This window comes from Motacilla alba, chromosome 1A, assembly GCF_015832195.1.
Source record: "Motacilla alba alba isolate MOTALB_02 chromosome 1A, Motacilla_alba_V1.0_pri, whole genome shotgun sequence".
In the NCBI taxonomy this organism is placed as follows: domain Eukaryota; kingdom Metazoa; phylum Chordata; class Aves; order Passeriformes; family Motacillidae; genus Motacilla; species Motacilla alba.
Genome location: NC_052031.1, coordinates 44,678,644 through 44,703,683, shown reverse-complemented (window position 1 = coordinate 44,703,683; position 25,040 = coordinate 44,678,644). Strand labels below are relative to the sequence as shown.

Below are 25,040 nucleotides of genomic sequence, written 5' to 3'. Positions count from 1 at the left end.
AGATTTTTTTTTGACACTATAGTAGGCCCTAATCAGTTTGCTTTTGATTTAACCCATCATACCTTCCCCAAGCTATGCCACCACCCCATAATAACAGCTGTGTAATCCTCTGTGTTCATGGAACTTCTGCGGACTAGGAGTCATGGAAATTACTCCTGATGGGTCTTCTAATGGGTAAAACTTAGAGTTTCTTTTGTAACTGCGACTCTCATAAGCCTAAGTAGTAGTTTTTCTCTACTACTGTAACAGAGATCTACCTTTTCAAGGTATTTTCCACACTCTCTGCCCACTCCAGAACACACTGAAACTTCTCTTCATTCAGGGCTTTGTGCAAAAGTTGAAGAAAGAACTCAAGGAAACGTGTTTGGCCTTTGAACTTAAGCACTGCAATAAAATAACAACATAGGTGTTTATGCTGTAACAGAATCCTGAAGTCAGCTGGAATTATGGCTACGTATGCCTCAAAGCACTTATTTATGTCATGTTGTGTACACATAGTGACACTAAATTCAGGGATACACAATGGCAGCTGCTAAATGCTTCTTGTGATTAGGCATCCAGAATCATAAGCTCATTCCATTTAATACCCTCCTAGAATTACAAACATTATAGAGACAGATATTTCTGTGAATTCCTCTTCCAGTGAAATTATTTAATGTGAAAATGGGGTACCTTAATTTTAAAAGAATATTCCATACAAAGAGAATCTTGGAAAACTTGGCACATTTTTTAAATTTACTTGTTTCTAAGGTTATTAGAAAACAAACACGATTCAATTTAAAATACTAATATTTTATATACTTAGCATGAACACCCCAAATAATAGGTTGCATTCACTTCTCAATGTGTTTATACTGTTTTTATAAGCTATGTTTCACTTGATTTTGTATATTTGAGAACCATATGAAAGTAACATTCCTAAGAGCTTATTCCAAGCAAGAATGGGATTGCTTTACTGGCAACTTTCTCAAATAGAAGAGCCCTTACAATTAATATAAACACCAACTACCCTACCTTCTCTATAAGCACGCTCTGATGGCCAACATGAAATTACAGGGTAGAGGAACAAAAGAGATTCCTTTCCTGTAAGCTGTGTTCCAGGACCTGCATCAATAACCAAATGAAATCCATTATGAAAAGCAGTACAAATATACAATAGAAACTCCACTTATAACTGACAAAAACCACCCTTCTCTAGCACGGAGTTTGCTTTTAAATCTCTCACAGTCATGAGAGAGGATGTCTGGAGTTCATCAGAGGTCTAACAAAGAGCCATGAAAATCGTATGCGCAGAAGAATGTGCAGAAAGCACATGTCAAAAATGTATTTAAGGCTATACAGCAAGAACTGATCCCATGATACGGCTATTGACTAACGCTTACATTCATGCTCTGTGTATGGATAACTTAAGTAGGTAGAGGATTCTTTTTTCTTAAGCTAAATATTTACAAAAATAGATGTATAGAAATTCAGTTATATTCTATAAATAATATACTTTATATAGAATACACAGATATGAACAGTATACAGAATATATAGGACAATAACTTCGATTCAAGCTTCTGGCAGTTAAACACAACAGCTGATTAAACACTTCCAGCTGACGAGCACCAAAACAGTGTTACACGTACTGCTTGTTATTTTTCCTTAATAAAGAAAAACAATCTACAAATTTTGTGCTTAGACAAGTCCTGTGGTTGAAAAACAGCAATGCAGCAAATCCCTGAAAAAAGCAAGATTAAAAATGCACTCTGGAACTTGTAATTTTAGAAGTTGTTGTAATTTTAGTAATTAAATTAATTAAATGTAATTTTTTTAAATTAAATTTTAATTTAAATTTAAATTTGTTGTTTGTAATTTACTACTTGTTGTAATTGTAGATCAATAGCTACAACCTCCAGTGAGAGAAGTCAGTTTAGGTCCGTTGAATGTAAATGCTGCCCAACTAAGTAGGACAGCCAGCAGGAAAAGCAGACTTTTTAAAAACTTTCTTTTTGGACACCCTTTCTTAGTCCTCTCTCCCATTTGACAAGGTATATGCTGTTCCAAATAAGCATTTTCACAAAGAGAAATATGTCCCAAAATTTTTTTTAATGGAAAAAGATTTGAAATTTCAGAATTTAAAATGTACTGCATGTGAAATATTTTGGTTTTCTCTTTTTTTGAAAGAAGCAGATTCAGCTCTTTTCCATTTTTCTTGTAGACTATCATTAAAGGAATGCTAAGTGTTGATCCCATTATAAGCATTTCCAATGACAAGGCTTTTTCCAAAACGTTTTTAACAGCATGCCCTACAGGTGTGCACTAAACCATTAACACATTTCATAAGGACAACTGTAAGCTTTGCATGGCCACACCAAAAGGCTTCTTCTCAATTTGTATCCTGAAACTACTGACAAATAGGCCATTTCAACAACAGAACAGACTTTAATGATCAATTATTTGCCAGCTACCGAAAAATTGGTTTTTTTCTAACTGATCAATCCATTAATTTAACTTTCTATTAAGTAATCAACATGACCTTCAATTAACTTACAGAATTCTTTTCTTATGTGACTTGTTCTGCAGGAATGCAGGCATCAATGTGAGTAAAAATTAAGGATTATTGCACAGATTCATAGAATTTTTCCATCACCCCTTATCCTATTTCTCACAAGAATGCTTCCTCTTCTGAACAAATGCACATACAGAGGTGATGGATGATAACTAGAACAGGAGGGGTGTGGTCTTGCAGCAAAGGCCAGCTGCACACTGGGCTATCCTAGAAACAGCATGGCCAGCAGGTCAGGGGACATGACTATACCCCTCTATTCAGCAATGGTGAGACCACATCTAGGCTACTGTGCCTGGGTTTGGGCACTGCAGTACAAGACACCGACAAAGCAGAGTAAGTCGAGGGAAGGACAGCCAAGATGGCAAGGAGCTATAGTGCAGGAAGAGGCTGAGGGAACTGGGTTTATTCAGTCTTCAGAAGAGAAGACTAAGAGGAATCTACATTTACCTAACAGGAGGAATACAGAATGTGGAGACAGACTGTCCTCACTGATAGCAGAACAGGCAATTGAAACAAGCCAGGAATCAGAAAATTCCAAACACATATAAAGAAAACCTCTCTAACCATAAGAGTGGTTAACTATCAAACAGGTTGCCCATAAAGGTTATGAAATTTCTTTCTTCAGAAAGATTGAAAACTTGACTGGACAAGCCTCAGAGCAAGCTAATATAATTGTACCTGTTTTGAGAAGGGGGTTGGAATAAATACCTCCCAACCAATACTACTCTACAATTCTATCCAGGCTCCAATGAGTACAAGGAGTACAAATCAGTGGTCTGTCTGCGATTCAGTTCTAACCAAATTTTCTCTATAATTCTTAATTGTTAATTCATCTAACTTTGGCAGGATTATTAGCCAGAAAATTATTTTGCTTGATCCAGACTCCAAGATATTTCAAAATACATTTATTCATTCCCAAGTTAAAAGGTAGTTCAACAGTAGTATGCATGCAATTACCTCACAAAAAGGACAATTTTGTTAACTTTCTTCAGGGAGAGTTTTCTCCACTAAAATTTTCTGCAGTGGTCATTACTACTAGCATTGGTGGGGTATTAAGACAAGCTATAAATGGACAGTGGTCTTTGCCACTGCATTTTCTGATTTAAGAAGATAAAGCGAGCCTAAATAATATGGAATCCAATTTAAACAGATTTGGAGAATATAAATATTTGCAGAACTGTTCACAAAGTAATATTCCTTTGAAAGAAGAAATGAGTGTTACAGTGGAAATTACAAAAAATATGAATACACACATCACCACCAGGTGATCATTACCAAGATCATTATTGCTTTGGTTGAGTCATCATGGCAGATATAAGAAATAAAAAGTACTTCTTCAATAAATGCAGTTTTTTACAAAGAAACCATAGAAAATTTCATAGACAAAGGTAAGATGTGTTTCCACAGTACACCCACCTGGTTCTGTCAGTTTGAGGAGACTTGATTCAAGAGTATTTAGATTTTCTGCTGCTTTTGCCATTGCAGCTAAATGGGATGCCCTTGAGGAACGTCTCTGAAATATTGAATATTTTATTATGAAAGCTTAGCTTTAACTTAACTAAAATCAGCTTGTCAATAGTGGAATTTAGCTTCGACCACAAGTCTTCTAAATCTGTATCTTATAATTTTATTAATATTGTATTCTTTTTCTTTTCTGATGAAATAGAAATTATGTTCATGATTTTTTTAGCACAGCATATTTTGTCAAGCATGGGGACTTCCTATCTCTGGAGGTGTTCAAGACTGGGCTGGATGGGGCACTGAGCAACCCAGACTAGTGGAAGGTGTCCCTGCCCAAGGCTGGGGGTTGGAGCTAGATGATCTTTGAGGTCCCTTCCAACACAAACCATTCTATGATTCTAGAAAAAGAAAATTAATAAATCTAGTCTTCAAAATAATAGAATACACAATTTAGAGAAAAGAAAAATTAAAAACCAGAGCAACTACTTTTACGTCTTTGCCAGTGCGTGTTTCTTCAGTTTTCACATCTCCTGACTGGCCAGGTGAAACTCCTGGTGAGATCAACAATTTTTTCCCATAGTTAATGATAATTGCTGAAAGTTCATACTCTTTCCATGAATGTAGTACCTATAAAATAATCATCTGTTATACAATTTTTGTTTATATGTAATATTTCATTATTCTCTACTCATAATTGTCAAAATGCATGAATATTATAAATAGAAATTAATTACTCAATATGCAAATTTCTTTTAATAAAAAACCCAAGACAGTAGACATGTAAAATAATTGGAATTGCAGATGTTATCTATGTGTTCTATTCTGCTTAGCCTATCCCTCAGAGAATAGAAAGATTTACCCAGAAGTATCTATTGCTGTGATTGACACTCTCCCTGTTCTCAGGCAGTACTGCTATCAAAGAACATAAAGGGTAACTGAATGATCCTCATTTGCCTCTCTGGTATCAAGCACACATTTTAAAATCCCAATCGTATTAGTGAAAGGACTGGTGAAATTTATTTTTAAGTTGCAAAATTTATAAATTAGCAATGTAGTGAATGTTTTTCGATGGCTTTATCCTCTTTAGATAGAGTTCAAAAGGGCCAAGTGCTTCTACTATGTGCAAGCTAACTTCACATTAGGATCTTTGCCTTTGTGATCCTAAGTAAGTGTACAGATTACCTTAGGATAAACACAGTACATGACCTGAATGTAAGTCAAAAGAAAAACATATACCATGCCTTAATGAGAAGCATTTTCAATTCACTCATTCTCTTTGCTATTCTGTATGCTACCCTGTTGAAATGCTATCTCTAAGGGAAAAAAATCAGCAATATAAGTGGTAGTCAATTAGCTGAGGAATCCAACAACAAACAAACTCTTAATCAAGGTTTCAAGGCTTCTAATAGGCTTTATTGGCCCTGATAGCATTCACCTGGGGCCTATGCCTGTGGGGCCAGGAGCTCCCTCTCAGCTCAAGTCTAAGCCTACAGTCCCTGCTGGCTCCTATATGGCAGGAATGTTGGTCTCCAGCCTGGTGAAAGTCATGCCTGGATGTGGCAATGGATCCACTAGACTGGGCACCTGGCCCATGGACCAACTTCTGAGCTTGACCTCAGACTATTCCCATCATGATGGACCAGCCTGCTGGGCTCTGTCTGATCCTAGCCACCTCACCAGGCCTTATCCTCACCTGTGGACTGACTTCCCAGCTTCAAATCTGACCTGCCTCATCACCACAAATTGCCTGATAATCTGGATGCCTGGCTAAACCTCAATACCAGGTGCTGCTCTGCCAGCCATGGCATTGCCCTTGGCTCCTGGCCTCACAGCCATGGCAGCCTTGAAGAGAATGTTTTGGGTTATTTGGTACTGCTCTGTGAGGTCTTGTGAGGTTAGCACAGAGATTCTGCTCCTATAAAGACCAAGCTGAGGAATCATCAGCATTGGACAATCCCTCAAATCCTTAGCCGTAGCTCAGCTTCAGTATGAGCTCTAAGTTGAGGTGCACACAAAGCTAGAGGAAAGCTGACTTTTTCAGTATCACACATTTATAATAGCAGTTATAATAGCAGTTAATTACTGCAGCATGTCCCTATACATCAGGGGGAAAAAAATCAGTACCATGTTTCTCTTTATCTCACTAAACAGATTGAGTATCAGAATCATAAATGTCATCTACATATATATTATGGTTGATAGTCAAGGTGTTTTTATTTTTGCCAGCATGCAAGACTAAACAGTATAAAGTCTCTTGTATCTAATTAGCAACTAAAACGGATATATTGATCTGGTTAAAACTACAAATATGGCTTATTTGCAATAAATAAACTTTTAAACTTATATATTACATGTATGTCTTACTGAAAATAGTACTACCTTAAATGTAAAATTACGCACAATCATATAAAATGTAGATCTAATGACATGGACTAATAGTTTTAGACTATCTTCTGAATAAATATGAAAAAGACAAAATGTCATTGTAATAAAAATGCACTGATTCAACGATACTAATAAATATTTGTATGCCTTTACTATTTAAGATTGCTGGTTCTCTAAGATATCATTCTGAAGGCCAGCTTACTAAATCTCTTTTTTCCCCCCTAAATGACAAGAGCTGTATCTCAAATTAAGCTGTAAGCACAAAAATACACACCATACCTTTGCTGTATGATATGAAGCACAAGCTATCATATGCTGAATACTCTCATACCATCCTTCCTGTCTCCTTTGCAAAGTAGTACTTGGAATTTCTTGGAGAATAGCCAAACATTTAATGAGGATCTGTAAATACAAGGGTTAAAACAAAATTTGGAGTCTAGAGCATACTTATAAGCTTGTACCTCTGTACTGCCCATTGCATTTCATGGTGAACTTTAAAAATACTTTTTGAAATCTAATGCATAGGATAAAACATTAGCTGTACAAATGCCAATAATTATACTTCCATTTAATTGAACAGTATCAAGATTTCAACCACAGTCTTTTGGAATAAATGACATGTTCACATAAAATCCCATATATTAATATACAGATACATGATGGATATTTGTAGTGATTTAACTAACATGGAATCCAAGAATGTTTAATTCAGTGAGATAACATAATCCTACTGGAGGACTGTTTAAAAATATATTGAGATGGTAAGAATTTCAAATGAAAAAAAAATATTCCCAGTATGTTGTAAAAATAAAATACTTCTTTCCCCACTTTTGTCCATCAGAAATAAAAAGAACATGTGGCTAAATTATTTTTCACTTTAATTAAGAAATCTGAAAGAGGAGCTATTTACAGTGGCCAGCTGTACCTTTAGCAGGACACCACAGTCAACAGTGTCTTAAGCAAGAAGCTATCCCTGTATTCAAATAGATGATTTTTTTTTTCCCTAATCACTCCTGAAAACTTAACAGGGCCCTAAGTATCGCAGCAGTCCTTCCCTGAGCATCCTCACTTGAGACCTCCCCTCATACCCTCTGCCCAGGAGCCCAAGAGTGGCAATCAAGCTCAGGCACGAGCCTTCAGTCCCTGCTTGAGCTGTGGTAGTGCTGCACTGGTCTTCAGTTCTTTCTCCTGGATGGACCTTGGACCTGTGCTGTAGCCTTGTCTCCAGCCTCTGGCTTCAATTCCTGCACGTCCTGACTTCTTCTCCTGGATGGACCCTGGGCCAGCCCAAAAACCTCATGTTCCCTGGACTGTCTGGATCCTCTTACCAGCACCCTGCTCTGTCTGCCCTACTCAGATGCTGCTGGTCTGTGCTTCACCTGCACTGCGGTCACCTCATCCTTTCACACAGAGGGAATACACTCTTATTGCTGCTACCTAAAAAGGCTACCTAATTACAGGAAAAAGATTTGCATGTTTCTATTGTATGCTTGCTGAATCTAAAAACCACATCTGCTGCTCCATAAAATGTACTCTGTTTTTAAAGAGAAGGTGCTTGCTTCTGGAAAGGAGCACATGCTGGAAAACTAAAGACTGCATTGTCAAAACACTGAATAGCTTTCTTTTCTTTGAGAAGAAAACAAAACTGTATATGAAGCAAACATTCGGAATTAAAAAAAAAAAAAAAACCAAAACCCCAACAACAAAACAAAACAAAAAAACCCACACGCAAATGCTGCTTTTCTTTCCTCAAAATTGCCATCTGCAAATAACATTCAAGTAGAGATTACATTGTAATTTCTGCTACAGTTTAAAATACCAACAATCGTCCTAAAGAAATAATCGATACTTTGCAGTTACTTCACCACATCTGAGAGGAGAATGTGTGCAGCTTACACCAAACTTAGATGCATTGGGGACATATAAAACTCTAAAGGCTTTTCTTTCATCAGCTATTAAGAAGTCAAAGCCTAGATATTTAGCTCTCCAACTGTACTGCCTATTATAAGTTTAATTTGAGTCACTATAACTGCGGCACCTGACAGCTGCTTTGTCTTAAAATGCTCTCACCTGAACTACTGGCACTGAAAAAATCTTGTGATAAATAAGTGGGGCAAGGAGACCATAACATTGTACAACAGACTGCAGGGCATAACCTGGATTGTTCAACCAGCTGCTAAGCTCAATTGCCACAGTCATTCTTTCACATTCTGCTAATCTAGCTACCTGTAAAAGAAAAACACATTTTGATTTAAATATTCATTCTGTTGTTAAATCATTTGAAAGTGGAAGAAGACAGATGTTACTGCAGTTTAAAAAGCAGGATAAGCAGCAAGTAAGATGAAAGTTTAAGAAGGAATTTAAATTTACACTTGTTAGAAGTATATTAAAAAACACATTATTCCTGATACTAAAGGAAATTATTGCTCTTGATCTAATTGTGCCCTCTGAGTTTACCCATATAATTTACAAATTTAGGCTGATTAATAACCTCAAACAATTTGGACTGGAAATTTCACATGCTAGCCTCTCAGAGTCAGTAAGATTCTTCCCTTCCCTTCAAGTTATCTGTTGCAGTCCTTGCAAGTGAGAGTTAATCTTGTAAAGTCACGGAGTAATCAACTGCTCACATTTTTTTACAAGTACTTCAGCAAGGAAAGAAATAGAATAGGAATGCACTAAAACAGGAGGCAAAGCTTGACTATCCAAATAAAAAAGAAAGGGTGTTTTTTGTCATTAACATGCCATTGTACTAGAAAAAAACTCTAAAATAAAATATTACTATATTAAAACCATGAAACCCTGTTAGAAGTCATATCTTAATTATAATACATGTATTACATAGCATAAATGTTGAAAATTAAAAAAATTCAAGGTAGATCTTTGGGGGACAAAAATAACAATTATTATACTTCTTTCTTATAGTCTACCATCACTGAAGTCAAGAAAAATCCTTCCTCAGTAGGAATCAGTGGGCTTTGGATTAGGCAATAACTGATTCAGAAACCATAATTCCAGCAGGATGTAAATAACCAACAGCTTCTGAAATACTTCACAAAGAAAGGCCATGTAAGGCACAGAAAATGGAGTATTCTGTAAATAGGATTAGTTGATTGCCACATCTATCTTGCAATGATAAAATAAAGCTGATTAAAAAGTAATATCAAATCCAGTATATTATTTTAAACTACACATACTTGCTCCTTATAAAATATCTCATTGGAACAGATGGAATCACAGAAGAGTGCTCCTTCCATGACATTAATGTCAGAAACAGCAAATATATTCCTCAAAAAGAGGTGCAAGGTAATAGGAGAAGTCTGAGATACAGCTTCAAAATGTAACCTACAAAATACAAAAGCAAAAGAACAGTAAAAGCATGTCAATTATGATTCAGATCTTGCATGCCTGACACTGCATTATAATAAATGAAGTTTAGTTGTAGTTTTTAAATTATGGACAAAAAGGATTCCTATAACTTCTTCTAGAAATAAGAGTTACATGTAAAACTGAAAAATTTGCTTAAAAATAAAAAATAAGACTTCTTTTGAAATTGCTATCCACTTTCTACTAATCTAAGACAACTTTTTCCTATTTCCATCATCTAATCCAGTGAACCTAATTTTGAACTGTCTTTGAAAACTTCAATTCCACAGCTTATTTGTTTTCACTGTCTCCTTTTACACATTGTTCTCCTGTATTGACAATGATACACTTGTGAAGTCCATTACTAAGTATTACTAACAGACTCCTTTTCAACACTTATGTCTTCTATTACAAGTCTCAAAAGAATCTCTTCTTTTTTGCCTGTTTTTCTGTCAAGATATTTTTGGTTGGTTTTTTTTCCCTTCCCTGGGGACAGAGGAGCATTTGTACTTGCTGTATTTTTTTAATATTTTTGTTACAGGAAATATCCTATGATTTTGAAGTACAAGAAATAAATTCCTTCTTCTCCTCGATTGTTTTTCCTGAAAGAGACTGAAACTCCAGAAGGAAGATCAAATAGACACAATCACACACTTGATATTACCAAGATACCACCACCAGGGCTTCTAGCTGGAAAAACAGGTTTCCTTTCCTTTAGGCTCCCTCTGCTGTCCCTTTAGCGAGTCCAATTCCTTACCTACTGCTCAGTAAACCTGAAACTTCCTGATAACACAGCAGTGAGAATCTTCCATGTTAATGAAAAAAAAAAGGCGGGGGCTTGGCCATAACCATCAGAAAAAAAAAAAAAAATCCTCAGAACTGCTTTGCACAGCTGCTTAAAATTTTGTCTTCATCTAATTAATCTGAAAATAGACTTATTACAATGGTATCTCTAGAGATGGATGTGTTAAAAATTTGCTTATGAAAAAATAGTAATGACAAAACAAATGCAGAAAACAGCACAATGACTATTCCTGCTTTTTTGCCTGGCTAGGCATAGATTAAAAAGACCCCACATAGTCATGAAATAGTAGGTATAGTGATTTTCTTGCAGCATCAATGCAGTCCACAGGCTGTAAATCCCAAGTGCTGCTATGGCTATGGCACGTAACATCAAGACCCTTGGTACATTTGTATGCCTGGTATCAGACATGTGGTGGCACTTGAAGGGCAGACACTGAAGTTGATTATTTGTATTCAGCAAATTGCAAACAGATGACTTACATATAAAACTATTTTTCTTATAATATTTCATGTCTATTATTGCATGAAAATATCTTTTATCTGGGAATAAATTCAGTTTTGATGTATTTCTGAACCTGGATCTTTTGAATTTCAGTAAATGTAACCACAAAATTTCTAGCTGGGCAATGAAAAACTTCTATAATTGTGGTTGAACATTTGAATTTTTTTCATAAAGTAATTAATTTTAAATCTCTCCAAAGACCTTTAGCATATGCAAAGATTATTAGCACATTATACAGCTACCTCAAAACAAAATTAGCAAGAATTTACCTGTTTTGGTTGGTGTTCTTGACAAAGTGTTCACAATTTGTGAGATCTATTGCTCTCTTAATGGGAAAGTCAAGCATCCAGTGCATAGGATACATTTTGTATACGAAAATGCATCACACAAAACTAGTACCCACTTTGGAAATGTCTCACAATTATCTTAAGAAAACAGCCATCACAAAGAAGGTGTAAATGGTGTGTAAATGTTAGCAGTGCCATAAATAACAAGAATCCTGCACTAATTACAAACCTTTTTTTCTATACATTTTTCAAATCACAAGCCTGAACAAAATTCCACAACTTGGAACTCTTCTAAATAAAATGTGCACATCTATAATAATTTTAAAGGATAAATAATTAATTATTATTCTAATTTTGTTTCACCAATTACCTTTTTTTAGATATAGTCAAATTACTACTTGCAGAAATTACAGCCGCATTGGGAGGCAGTGGAGAAGAATCGGAAACAAAGTAATCCCACATTGGAGAAAATGCTGCTCTGGCTAATCTGAAGTTGCCCGTCTGATAGGCTACCTACAAAACAAACAAACAGTGAGTTGACATGCTCATGGAATAACCAAGCCAGACAAAACTACAGGATAAATAAGGTTTCAAAACTTCCTACAACATGTAAATTTACAATTTCTCTAAGAATATCCTGACACAGTTGAATAAAATACATGCAGCAATAATCGGATTCTACTAATATTAGTGTGGTTCAGATTTATTTGTGGTCAGAGAAAGCAAAGGGGTTCCTTTACTGCTGACCAATGCTCTAACAGCCCTGTGTGGAAAACTTTACAGGCATTGTGCTGCAGTTCTTCAAGGCATATAAATGCATCTAGGTTCACTTTTCTTCTGCTAATACTGAAGAATGCCCCTCTGCTCTGAATAACAGGATGTAAACTAAGCCAAATAAGTAGGCATAAATTCAAGTGGATACATCTTAAATTGGAATATTTTAGGAAAGCTTCTAACTGTTCCCCATGATCTATCTATAGGGTTAGACAATTTCACTTTTCTCTGTGTCACAATCTGTTTTACATATCCTTTTGTAAGAACACAGAAAATTATAATGACCTGACAACCTTTGTGGTCTTTCACAAGATACTACAAAACTAATTTCAATATGAAAATGATTGGTTTTGATATCTGCTAAGTTCAATAACATTTTTTATTCCATAACGACTAACAAGATGATTTCCAGTACTTAGTGTCAACCACAAAATTGAAAAAAAAACCAAATTATAAAAAAAAAGAGAAAAGAAAGAGAAAAAAAAGAGAAAAAAGTTAAATGCGGACTGTAAAACAGAGATGGGTAAGAAAACCATATGAGTCCTTTCCACTTAATCTGACATTTCTAATAATTTTGAATTAAGAATGAAGTTACTTAGATATACTATTTTTAGGTTAAAATTGTGATTTGTGCCTATCAAGCTTTCAGCAAGAAGATCTCAAGCTGTTACCACATGCAGTTTTAGAATAACCACTGAAAACAAATAATTACAACCAAATGAAAGTAGGTGTCCATTATCATATTCTAACCCTACCTGAATTAGATATGCTCGAACAGTAGTAGCAGAAAGGGGTGGATAGGCAAGGATTGGCTTAGTCATTTGCCCAATGGCATCCCCAATAAGTTTTCCATCTGAAGAATATGCTGCCACAGCAAATACGTACTTCTCATTGGCCTCTAACCCTTGTACTTCTAAGAGAATTTTCCCATCCGCCGGTATCTACCAATAAAAATATTTTTCTAGTTAGACTCACTGTACATACCAAAAACAAATCTCAAATTCTAAACTTTAATTATTAAACAAACTATTTAATGGTCGTGGATGCAATCAAAGTACAATCCAGATTAACAGCATGTAATGTACTGGATTCTTGTATTAAATTCTTGAAAAACGATGAGAAAACAATGAAATGCCAGGTGAAAAAAAGGATCAGATTTCTCTGGAATGCTGATTTGTACACAGAGCACATAACCTAAGAGAACAGTTAAGAACCAGGACCTGATTTTCTAAGACACTTGTGTCCATTTGAACATTCACACAGTGATTGTCCATGCTTGCAGTCACTGAGCTGAAACACTGTCCCTGAGCTGCGCTTCCAGACAAAGACCATACTGCACTCCTTCATACATGCCACCTTCTTGTATCAGATATAGGCAGAGATATCTCTGGCTCTTTTCAGCACATTAACAGCACTCTGGAATCTGTGAAGCAAACAACATGCTTTCAAGATCTTCATTTTTCCTTCAAGTAGTTGTATACCTGCACTTTAACATCATGGCTCACTCCTAAGAGGATTTTCCACCTTTCTCTCTGTGATCAAGGTGACTTACACAAGGAAGACTTCAAGACTTCAAGGGTCTTGAAACAAGAAACAAGTGCCAGTGATGTAAGGATAATATGAGAATTGAGATCATCATAACACAGCATCAGTACAATGCTCTTATTCAAACAGTCTGTCCTTCTTAAGGAGACCTCTGAACAACAGAAATCCCTTCAGGATGCTGGGGCTGAATCCTGAACCAGCAGACCAGAAATAAGTGTACAACAGTCTGCAACATTCCTATATGATAAGTTGATAGATCATTCTATCCCCAAGAACTCTAAACCTTTTTATTGAAGTCAGCAGATGGAGACTTTGTCTGCAGATCAGCAATTTGCAAAAGCATATCCCAAAGCAAACAGAAGTTCCATTGCAGAGGTGTACGGTTAACCTCAGGTCTGTGTGTCTCCAGTGCCTGTCAGAGCTAAGATGGTCAGTGGCTTGGATGGACTGCAGCAAACCAGAGAAAGAAACAGCAGGCAGTGGGGTGAAAGTCACCTGTCAAACACTTAATTCACCTGATAGGGGATGGAATATTGAAACCAACTCTGTACACATCACAGGAAGCTGGCTTTTGTGGATTTGATGATCAGAGTATCAGGAATAACATCAAAGCCTCTACTGCCAGCACCTACAGACACCTCCTCTTTTCATACACTTTCCTTTAAGGAGAAGAGCCAGGGGAACAAAGGGTGCAGATTCCTTCTCCATCACCAAACACAAGTCTATCAGTGTTAGTATAGAGCTTGCTTACAAAGCCTGAAATGTCAGGCAAAAGAGCTCGACATCATTCTTCTGTCACAAAGCACAGGAGACCTGCCCTGCAAAGAACAGAACTCTTAATAAAGATTTCCAGATACAAAAATGATCACTGAGGTGATCAATGAGGTGTTAGACTACAGAAGCTGAAGAGGACATGCTGAAGCTTTCTTGCACCTTTCTTAAATGACCAAATGCACAGTATTCGGATGGTTCATTGTTGTCATACAGGAGGACAATGCAATAGCAGGCATGAGTGAGTGAAAACCAGAACTTTCTCAGTCTGTGCAGAAACACCAGAATGTGATACAAAGGGGGAAAAAACCTACCTAAAAACAAAAAACCAAACCAACAAACAAACAAAAAAAAATCTAAAAAATTAAAGGTCAAATACAGTCAACATGATCAGTCATAAATAATTAAAGATGTGTGGGATGATTCACCACGCCACATGTTCACAGAATAAAAGGGAAAGAGCATGAACCTAGAAATAAACTGTGTCTGAATGTGAAGGTTATTAAAAAAGTTATATTTCCATGCTGCCAGCATTAAGTAAGGCAATGTCTTGTTTAGAAGAAATAGCTGATAGAAGTTAGACAATTAAGAAGAATAATGAATTTTTATCTGTTTAGAGTTTCTGGTTTTTTAATTCCTGGAAAGAGTAGAGTTTGGAGCACATTCTAGAAATACTTGATATACTTCCTTTTACTTTTGCATTTCTTAGATATCACTCAGAAAACCAATTATAACAAGGCACAGATTTGTTTAAATCTTGAAACTTTTGAGTAATTTATTTTCTTATTCAAAAAAGATTCCTGGAAGTTTTTTGGTGTAAAGAGTTTGTCAAAGGCTTAGCCAGTTACATGATTTTTAAAAATGTGTCAGATAAAAAGATTTGGAGAGTTGTATTTTTTAACAGGAAGAGAGAATTAACTAAACAAGTTTTACCTCTGTCTTACCTGTTCTCCTGAATTTTGAAGTTTATTGCTATTTAACCTTACTTTTGTATTACTTCCTCCTGCTACACAGCCCAAAATACAGTACCATGACACCTTTGAAGAAAATGAGAACAAAATTAGTTGATGCACAGTATTATTTTCAATTTTTGCCTAATGTAGAATGTACAAATTTGGTGAAAACAATCTCTGAAAAAAAACATGGCTTAGTTATAAAAAACTATAGTCTACCTGCACTAAAAGCATCAATTAATTTATTTAGCTGGAAAACTAGATACTACTAGTGGCAATAAAACCAGATGATTCTCCATTATCCTAACCCCAGCTTGAGTTACCCTATTCCTCAAAGCTATCCCAAAGCACAGACTCTACAGGTCACAGATTTAAAGTCACCTAGATCCATTATTTATCCTTGATCTATTATTATTCTTGCAATGCAATGGTATTCTTCTAAAGTTAGCATTGGGCTCCGATTTAGCAAACTACTTGAGGACAGATCCTTAAAATCAGGCAAAAGAAATGCAGGTATGACATCCCTTCCTTCTGTTGTGTCAGCTGCAGAGCTCAGCTTCCTGTCATCAAATCTGCTGAGGCTGCACTCAACCTCACTGTCATCATCCGTGAAGGCACTGAACAGCATCAGTCCCAAGAGTGAGCTCTGAGGGACCCCACTCATCACCATCCTCCACCTGGACATAGAGCCATGGACTACAACTCTGGCTGTGTCCATCCAGCCAATTCCTTATCCACTGAAATCCATCCGTCAAATGCATTTCTCTTCAATCTGGAGATCAGCATGTCATGTGGGACTGTATCAAAGGCCTCACAGAAGTCTAATTGATGACATTTGTTGGTGTTTCCCTACTGACTGTTTTTCACAAGGTGTTATTGAAATGGAAGAGACTGTTTTCAGCAAATGCGCCTTAAGATCAGAAAATCTCACAGGTATTTTGACTCCTAGTACAAGAACTATATATGTCTAATTAAATCTGAGGCACACATTTATCCTAAGAAACTAACTTAATCTTAAGCATTCAGTTAATAACTTCTACATTTAAAAAAAAAAACCTTTCCTGTCTGCTCAACAACTCTGCGTTAACTTCAGAAAAAAATGTCTGCTAGACTATCGGGGCTCAAATTATAAGAATACTAGTCAGACTTCGCCATCTAGTGGCCCAAGATGCTGCATTCACTCTCCTGTATCGAACAAAATTAAGTTGGAACACATACTAAAACAAATGAACTACCAAACTTTAAAGTTTGGGGTTTTTTAATTTTATTTTAGATTCAGTAAGGACAAAAATTATGAACTTTTTCCTAATTAAACTGTTTGAAATGTACTGATAAAACTGCAACAAAACTGCAGGTTATGAAACTACTGTTCACAAAAATATTCTTACCACTATTGGTAAGATTTGAGCTTCTACTGGGTATATACATATGATTATTTTGAAGAAGCTTGCAAAATCACTATGAAAATTTCTCTCTCAAGAAAACTGCAGCTAGTGAATTTTTCATACTTCAGCTTGTTTGAATCCTTTCTGGACAAGGGATGGAGAATAAGGTGATTTAGAACATTCAGAAGGGATTTACTAAGGGCAAATCAGGGCTGACCGCCGTGACTGGCCTCTGAGATACAATTATTTGATTAGCAGAAGAAGGAAGAGGAGTAGATGCCATTTACTTTTCATAGTAGTACATGGTAGGAGAAGGAAAAACAATAGATCTAAATTGAAGAAAGGGAGACTCCAAGTGTACAAAGGAAAAAAAAGTTTTCTATGAACATGTTGCCCTTTTGGAACACACTTTCCAGAGAAGCTGTCTCCATTCTTGGAAGTTTTCAGAACTGATTGCATAAAGCTCTGAGCAAAGTGTTTTAGTCTCACAGCCAACCCTACTTCAAGCAGAAGGCTGGACAAGGGACCTCTCCTAATGCCCCCTATGATCCACAAAGTCCTGTGACTCTACCTGTTCAACAGAAAGTGGATTATTTCCACCTGAACTGTGTCATATTAACACTTCATTAACAGAGACTTTAGTGTTGTGGTTTTTTGCATCACATGATGCAATAGTCTTGTCTCTCTTCAGAGGGTAACTAGGAGTATGTCAACCCCCAAGCAGGAAAATTTGCTTTTGCTTAGTGGAATAAGGAAGTATTGGACAACAGAAGCACCAAGGGACATGATGCATGAGATTAAGAAAGTCTCATGCAAATGTGAACATCAAAACAGTGAGTCACAGAGGAAAACTGACTCACAGAGGGGAAAAAAAAGTGGTACTTAATTAAGTCAGAATAACATAATCCTCTCAGGAACGAAAAAAAAATGTGTTGGTATAGCACTGTTGAAACAACTTTTTCTCTTATGTATGGTTTAGCTATTTTTTATGCAGTCATCATGAAAAACATTACCTGAATATCTGAATCAAACGGGGCTGGTTTAAATGTCATGGAACAATGTGATCTAGAAAGTAACAGAGGAGGAGGAGGAGTCTTGCTTTTTTTCTTGCTGCTCGTAGCTTCTTTGAGACTGCGATACAATGCACTTTGTTCAGCTTCAACTTGCTCAATTAAAGCTAGAGCTTTCTATGGTTGAAATGAAAACAAGAGAGAAAACTATTATAACATAACAATCAGATATTGACATTTTATACATTGTTTTCAAATTGTCATAGAAAATTTCACTGCTATGTAGAAAACTTTCATTAGCTTTTCATATTATCCTGCATCCTAAATGAGGATGAACGGTACTTTGTGTAAGCCTATATATGCAGATTAATTTCATAATTAGAGAATGCAGGGCTACCTATGAAAGAAGCACATCCAATTTTGGAAGAATCTATAGGAAAAAAGAGAGTGATCATATATAATGTTGATAAGCAATTAGTGCCAGTCAGTGGTTAACTCCAAACAGAAAAACAAAAAAGATATCAACTCCTATTTAGGAGACAGCTGAAAACCTAATCTGTGGAATTCCTAGAGGAGTCGTAGAAGCAGTTCAACTGAATTTTTTGTACTTCAGAAACACAGGGAAAAAATAAAGTTTACAAATAAAGAAAAAGGAGGAGAATGTGAGTCCAGAAAAAGTCGGGCTAAGCCATTTTTTCCCTTGGTAAACGGTAGACAGCTGAAAGCTGACTAACAGTTGTCAAAGATGTGGGGACATCCTGAATACAGTGATTATGTGGCAATTTGGTTGGAGATCAAGGCTACACTTTTTTCTTACTTGACTGAATAGCAAATTGTTAGGTTTCTTCACTTTGATTTCACTGCCAGTTGAAGAGAAACTTCACTTGGCAATCTAATATTAAGAACTTAGTACTTCTGCTTCTTTACTTATGGCAGCTGTTCAGTGCATATCAAAGCCAAAAAGGCCAACTCACAGAGATGAACAAGGATTACGTTTTGTGTAGAGACAAGAAATTACATATTCCTACAATTAGAAATTTTATTTGAGAGCTTTTAGTACTCTACACTGGACCAAGGACTTAGGCTGAGCTGAGTCTGAAAGACAAAATGAAAAAATATTCCATGTTATGGTAAATCATTGACAATCCTATAATCTTGCACCTTAGCAGTTCCTTGTTTCTGTCCTCATATGTTTAGAAGATTACACCATAGTGGGTCAGATCACAGACTGAGTGAGTCTGGAATCTCATGCCCAAAAATTCTGAAAAGATTTCAGGTTTATGGTGGCATGAGTGAAACAGGGAGCTAAGATTTAATAGAGCCTTTTGCATAGCTAATCATTTTCACTGCCCTACCACTACACCTCATTCCCTCACCCTTTAGATTAGGGTTGCATCCACCCTAGTGGCACAGAGTACAGGAAGGATATGAGATAAAGAACAAGATAAGATAAAGAACAAGATACAGAGTGACTCTTTCCATCATACAACCATTCAACTTTTGCAATCAGCAGTTTGAAGCTTCATTGCTTCCTTAAAAACTATACTTCTCTAATGTAAGCAGTCCTATGACACGATTTTTAATTAAAAGTATAATGGACTCATTCTTGTCTGAGGATATACTTCTGATTAGTGCAAGGGTGAAAATGCTCCCAGCTTGAATAAAGATGGTGTTGTGACTGAGAGTGGTACTGAATGACCTGTACTTCAGTAATTGTAGAATTTGGAAGATAATACATGTGGCAGTGTTGCAAGATGAGCAGGAATAATCTTGCAGTTGAGGAAACCAAATGTCACCATAAAAACCCCAAATGCTTGACCTGTGATAAAATACATTTTATCCCTGCCTCTGTCACAGACTGGCACCACGGTATTAACTTAATCATATAAATTCAATATTACAACTGGCCAATTAGAACTACCAGTGTATCCAATTCTGTAAAAACCTGGATGCCCAACTAGACATACAGGACAGGAAGAAAGAATTAAACAGCTGTGAAAGAAATAATAAAAATGCACAGCAGCTCGTTAAGCAGCTTGATGCAATTGAGTAAACACATATGACTCAGAAGCTTCCATATCTACTCAGTTGTTTACTGCAAGAGAAATGGTTATCTGTATGCTTCTCAGAATAAAATAAACTGGTTCTTATTTTGCTCTATAACAAAAACAGATTTGTAGCATATTGTGCTGGTCACAGGAGAAAAGGCCAGAAGATGCAATTCTATACAAAACTCTACAATACAAAAAAAGCAAAAGCATGAAAATAAAAGTAAGGATTTGCTGCTTAAGTGAGCACCATTCACCTCAAGCAGGAAAATTAATTGAGCATATTATTAAATATTTCATCATAAAACAAATATCAGAAGAGATCATGCTAAGATTGTCCAGACAAAATGAATTCTGATATTTTCTGCTGACTATCTGCAGATATATTATATTTTTTTTATCTACACCTTTCTTGGTGAAAAGTGCACAAAAGCAAAAGGTAGTGAAGGCCAGTGTAAGAGCTAGGTAAATATTTGTTTGGGATAACTAGATACTTCTTGGGAAATGCTTGTAAGTCTTCACTGGTGACTACAGTTACAATTTGCATACCATATCATGACATCTGATATTATTTTCATAAGTAACACATATTTTGAAAATATATGAGAGATATTTTAATGTATGCATTTTCTGATCCAGATTTTGCATTCTTCTGATGTAATAAATATATGTATTACTTATCATGATTCCAAATTTGTGGCACTTGAAAGAAAAACAACTTCTAATAACCTTGTTTAAAATACTCTGGTATTTTATATAGTGAAAATTGCAGATTCTGTTATCTGTTGTACAGGCTATAAAGATATTTCAAGCCCTGTTGATGAGCAGGCAATTTCCAGGGACAGATGCTGGCACAAATGTCAATGGAAATACTCTCATTTATTTCAAGAGACTGAAATGAACCCTGGAAGACTCTGCTTTTAGCTCCAATAGATTCCAAAATCCCAATATTTAAACTGGTTTTTTAAAAATAATAAAATAAATTCCATGTCATCATCACCAGCTAAAGTAGTCTAAGACTTAGAGATCTGGGAAAAAGAACAATGTCCAAAGTTACAGTAAGGAAACCTGAATGACATTTTGGCAAGGTCTAGGTTCGTAACTGCAAAGTCCAGGAGATAGAGTACAGAAGAAAAGATCTTATCTATTCTCAGCTTTCCTGAAATTTGCACGTACACACAAAGTTTGGGGATGCACTCTTTCCTTGTTTTAAGGTCACTTTATTCTTTCAAACTTCTCCAGAAAAAAAAATGACAATAGAAGTTAAAAGCACACGATGACTCTCAAGTTCCTTCTATTTTTCTTGTTTTTATAAGAAGCAGTATTACATGTCTTACTTATAGAGAACATGAAAAACTGTGCGAATGGTAAAGAAGTTCTATCATAAGGTTTTCCTTATTACCTCCAGTAGCTGCCTTTGGGAAGTAGTAGTTAAGTTGTCAGGGAACTTCTGTGCAGCCTTTTGCATCAAAAAGATTGCTCTGGATAGCTTATTCCTTTTAATTTTTTTCATTATAAGTTCCTCTAGAAAACAGATATTTTAAGACATTTTTAAAACCATGGCAATAATTTATCATACTTCTAAAATCTTAAGTAATGCCTTACCTGATAAATATTGGAAATCTTCAATATTCTTCTCCTGAGATTTACTAGACTTAGGACTTCTCTCAACAACTTGAGCACCTGTGTGCAAAGGAAACACTGAGTTATTTTGATATTGCTATTGCAAAAAATTGAGTGAGAGGTTAATATGTAGTCTTATAGTAAAGCTCTGCTCCATCTCACATTCTTTTTTTTGGTTCAAGTAGAATTTCTTGTACAGATCATGCCACCAAAAATATTCCACCCTCCTGCCTAACATCTTTAGTAGTTATATTAACACCACAGAAAAAGAGAGGTTTTGTTTCATCATAGGGAACAGAGCACAGTGTAGCTCTGCAGTGTCAAACTAATCCTAGGTTTTAATTTAAAAAAACCAAAACAACACTAAGAATGAAAGAACAAGCTGAGTTTTTTTCAGAAGCCATTTGGCAAGAGTGGAGTATCTGCTGACATACAGAGACAACTTCACAGAAATGGAAGCTCAAATTACCAAGAGCACTGACTAAAATATTCAAGTCATTCTCTAGAGGGAAAATTAGCATGACAGAAAAAAAATCTGCAGAACTTTTTTCTTTACTGGCATTGTAAAAGTTAATATTATAACTAAAATACAACAACCAACTGTCTAGGAATGAAATCCATTAGTTGCAGTAAAGTTTAACTCCCATTGGTTGAGTAGAAGGTGGAGACTAATCTAAATTCTGCAAATTCAGTACATTTTTTCTGTCTATATGTGACATACAAGCTGCCCAACATCAGCTCCTCTCCAGAAAGCAGATACTCCTTTATTTCTTAGTACTACAGAATATATTAGCAAAACATATTCTAATCAAGTTGTGAAGATCATTTAACTTTACTGAAACCTACCTTGTGTAATTTTAAGAAGTTTCACAGCCACTCGATGTTGGGCCTGAATGAGCTCCAAGTGTAAATCTGTCATAAAACCATTATCTGTTCCTGGTTTATCATCACCACATCCCAAAACAGAATTCGAATTCTGATCATTTGAGTCCACCTAATAAATAGGAAGTGGCAATTAAGCAAATACAAACTTCCACTACTTAGCTTACTGGATTTTTCTTGATACTGATATTATTTCAGTAAACTGACAAACACTGAAATTTGTCATATTTGTCTAATATGCAGTCAATCAAGAAAGCATAGAAAGGAAAGTAACCAGACAGAGAGAGAGCACGGAAAATTGACAAAGACAACTAGACAAAATCTGAGAATCAATAGAAAACTGGATCAATAATAAAGCCAAAACTGTAAAAACTATCTTTTACTGTGTCACCAATCCATAGAACAAATATCATATTGATATAGAATGGCAATATTTAAAAAATCTGAACTTGCATTAAGAACAAAAATTGATTTTAATAATAAACAGTTGCAAGCAATAAATATAAAAAGGATTTCTGCTCTTAGCTTATATAAGAAATCAATATACTATCATTATTTCAAAAAAAAATGTTAAAGAAAGCCTGAAGGACTTCATAGTTTATTATTGAAGGAGAAAAATGCCATTTCAACTTGTGCTGGCTTTGGCTTAGGCAGAGTTAGTTTTCCTCAGAGTAGCTGGTATGGAGCAGTGGTTTGGATTTGTGCTGGAAATAGTGTTGATATTGTCAGGGATGTCTTCATTACTGATAAGCAGTACTCACACAGCATCAAGGCTGTGACAGCACTGCGTCTCACACCACCCCACCATAGAGGAGGGACAAGAAGATGGGAGGAGGCACAACCAGGGCAGGTGATCCCACTGACCAAAGGGATGTTCCAGCCCCTGCAGCACCACGGTCAGTACATGAACCTTAGGGAAGGAAGAAGGGGCGGATACGATAGCATTTGTCTCCCCAAGTCATCACCCAAGCTACAGGTGATGGGGACTCCTGGAGCTGGCTGAACTCCTGCCTGCCTGTGGGAAGTGGTGAATTAATTCCTTGTTTTGCCTTGCCTGTGTGCACAGCTTTTGCTTTCCCCATTAAACTGGCCTCATCTCAGCTCATGAGTTTCTGGCTTTTACCTTTCCCCCAGGACACTGTGAGGGACTGGTGAGCAGCTGTGAGGGGCTCAGTGGCCAGCTGGGGTTAAACCACAACACTAATACATAGAGATATATTTTTTCTATTCTTTTCTTACATGGGCAAGGAAGATGAGGTACATTTGATAGTGCTACGATTTCTAAGTATGAAGAAAATATGAGGTTTGTGTCATAAAAATACAAAATATTACTGATAGATTTTGTTGCAGTGCAGCTTTTTGTAAACTTTACCTTTGTACAGCAGCTGTCAAATATCGACTTTCCATCTGCTAAAAGGGTCATTAACCGAGATGTGTTCATGTCATTAATTGCTTTTTCAAGAATTTCATAAGCAATTTGTAATTGTTCTGTAGGCATTTTCTGAAATGAAAACCCATATAAACACATTTCCTTAATAACATTAAAAACTATAATATAGATGATCAAAAGTAATGTGCTTTTCTTTTTAGCTGTTGAAGTTTAAAACTGTCAGACAATCTTTACATAGGTACTGCTCCCCATACCTTCATATACTAATATCAATGTTTTAAATTTCAAGCAGGACTGATTTCCCTTCAGCTCAAAAAAAAAAACCAAAAATTACTCAGAGTTAGCTTGTAGCAGAGTGAAACTCAACAAATTAAATTGAAAACATAGCATTTGCAGTTTTTCAATAGTCCATGCAACACTACTAAGAAAACACAGTTTTTTCAAGAAACACCCCCTTTAAGTATACTGTCACTGAACTAAACCCTGTCCATATGTGTAAGCATTAAGACATATGACTGACAACACTCCTGAATCCTCTGGCCAGCACATGTCATTTGTCCTTAACAAGCTTTAGTAAGTCATTTCATTGGAAAATTCTACAAAGTGCTGAACAAAGCAAGGACACTCAGGATGTTTCATCTATTTCACATGATCCTTATAAAAAGAAGGAAGAAAAAACACAACCCAAAATATTTTCCTAAATTAAGCAAGGACTAAAATTTCTACCATCTTAATAAAATGTGCCATTAAACCATTTAAGACTGGTACTACAGACTGGCATAAAAAAAGGTGTATAGTAAAAATCATTATGCTCATGCTGTAAAAAAACTTTCAAATACAATCCCTTCCAGGAAAAGGATTGATAAAAAAGACATAGGGAAAATTTTCAAATTGTGTTTAATTTGAAAAAATATCTTTGCTTTTTTTCCTCTGCACTAGTAGGATTGCATGAAATATTTCACCTTTGTAAAACTAAATACAATATTGCATGAAAAGCTTCAAGCAAAGTATTCTTATTCTATTCAAAATCAATGTATCAATGAAGATAAATTGGACATTACCATCAGTATTTCAGGCATATCACAAGCTTCGTCTTGCAAAAGAGAAGCACTTCCTCCTTTTTTATTGGAAGAAAAGCAGAAGTGAAAATCAAATAAATCCAGAAAATTTTAATACCATTTGATCAGCTCTATTTCTAATTTCAGAGTATGGCAACAATTCTGTTCTTCAGGGTTTGACTATGAGAGGTAATGATATTGTTTCTTGAAGAGCTTCCAAGGTCTTAGACACACAACAATGT

General features: G+C 35.9%; 1 protein-coding gene across 1 annotated transcript in view; it reads right to left on the bottom strand.

The window, feature by feature from the left end:
• CFAP54 (cilia and flagella associated protein 54) overlaps window positions 1–25,040 on the bottom strand; it is a 104,664-nt gene that overhangs the window by 55,121 nt on the left and 24,503 nt on the right. Inside the window, exons 16-31 of the mRNA XM_038155315.1 lie at window positions 24,802–24,857; window positions 23,723–23,851; window positions 22,315–22,462; window positions 21,451–21,528; window positions 21,248–21,369; window positions 17,801–17,974; window positions 15,394–15,486; window positions 12,889–13,074; window positions 11,730–11,872; window positions 9,598–9,745; window positions 8,471–8,626; window positions 6,680–6,802; window positions 4,502–4,642; window positions 3,971–4,067; window positions 1,015–1,104; window positions 258–384 (exon numbers count right to left, since the gene is read on the bottom strand). Of these exons, the coding sequence (XP_038011243.1) occupies window positions 258–384; window positions 1,015–1,104; window positions 3,971–4,067; window positions 4,502–4,642; window positions 6,680–6,802; window positions 8,471–8,626; window positions 9,598–9,745; window positions 11,730–11,872; window positions 12,889–13,074; window positions 15,394–15,486; window positions 17,801–17,974; window positions 21,248–21,369; window positions 21,451–21,528; window positions 22,315–22,462; window positions 23,723–23,851; window positions 24,802–24,857 (2,011 nt within the window). The remainder of the gene's footprint in view (window positions 1–257; window positions 385–1,014; window positions 1,105–3,970; window positions 4,068–4,501; window positions 4,643–6,679; window positions 6,803–8,470; window positions 8,627–9,597; window positions 9,746–11,729; window positions 11,873–12,888; window positions 13,075–15,393; window positions 15,487–17,800; window positions 17,975–21,247; window positions 21,370–21,450; window positions 21,529–22,314; window positions 22,463–23,722; window positions 23,852–24,801; window positions 24,858–25,040) is intronic.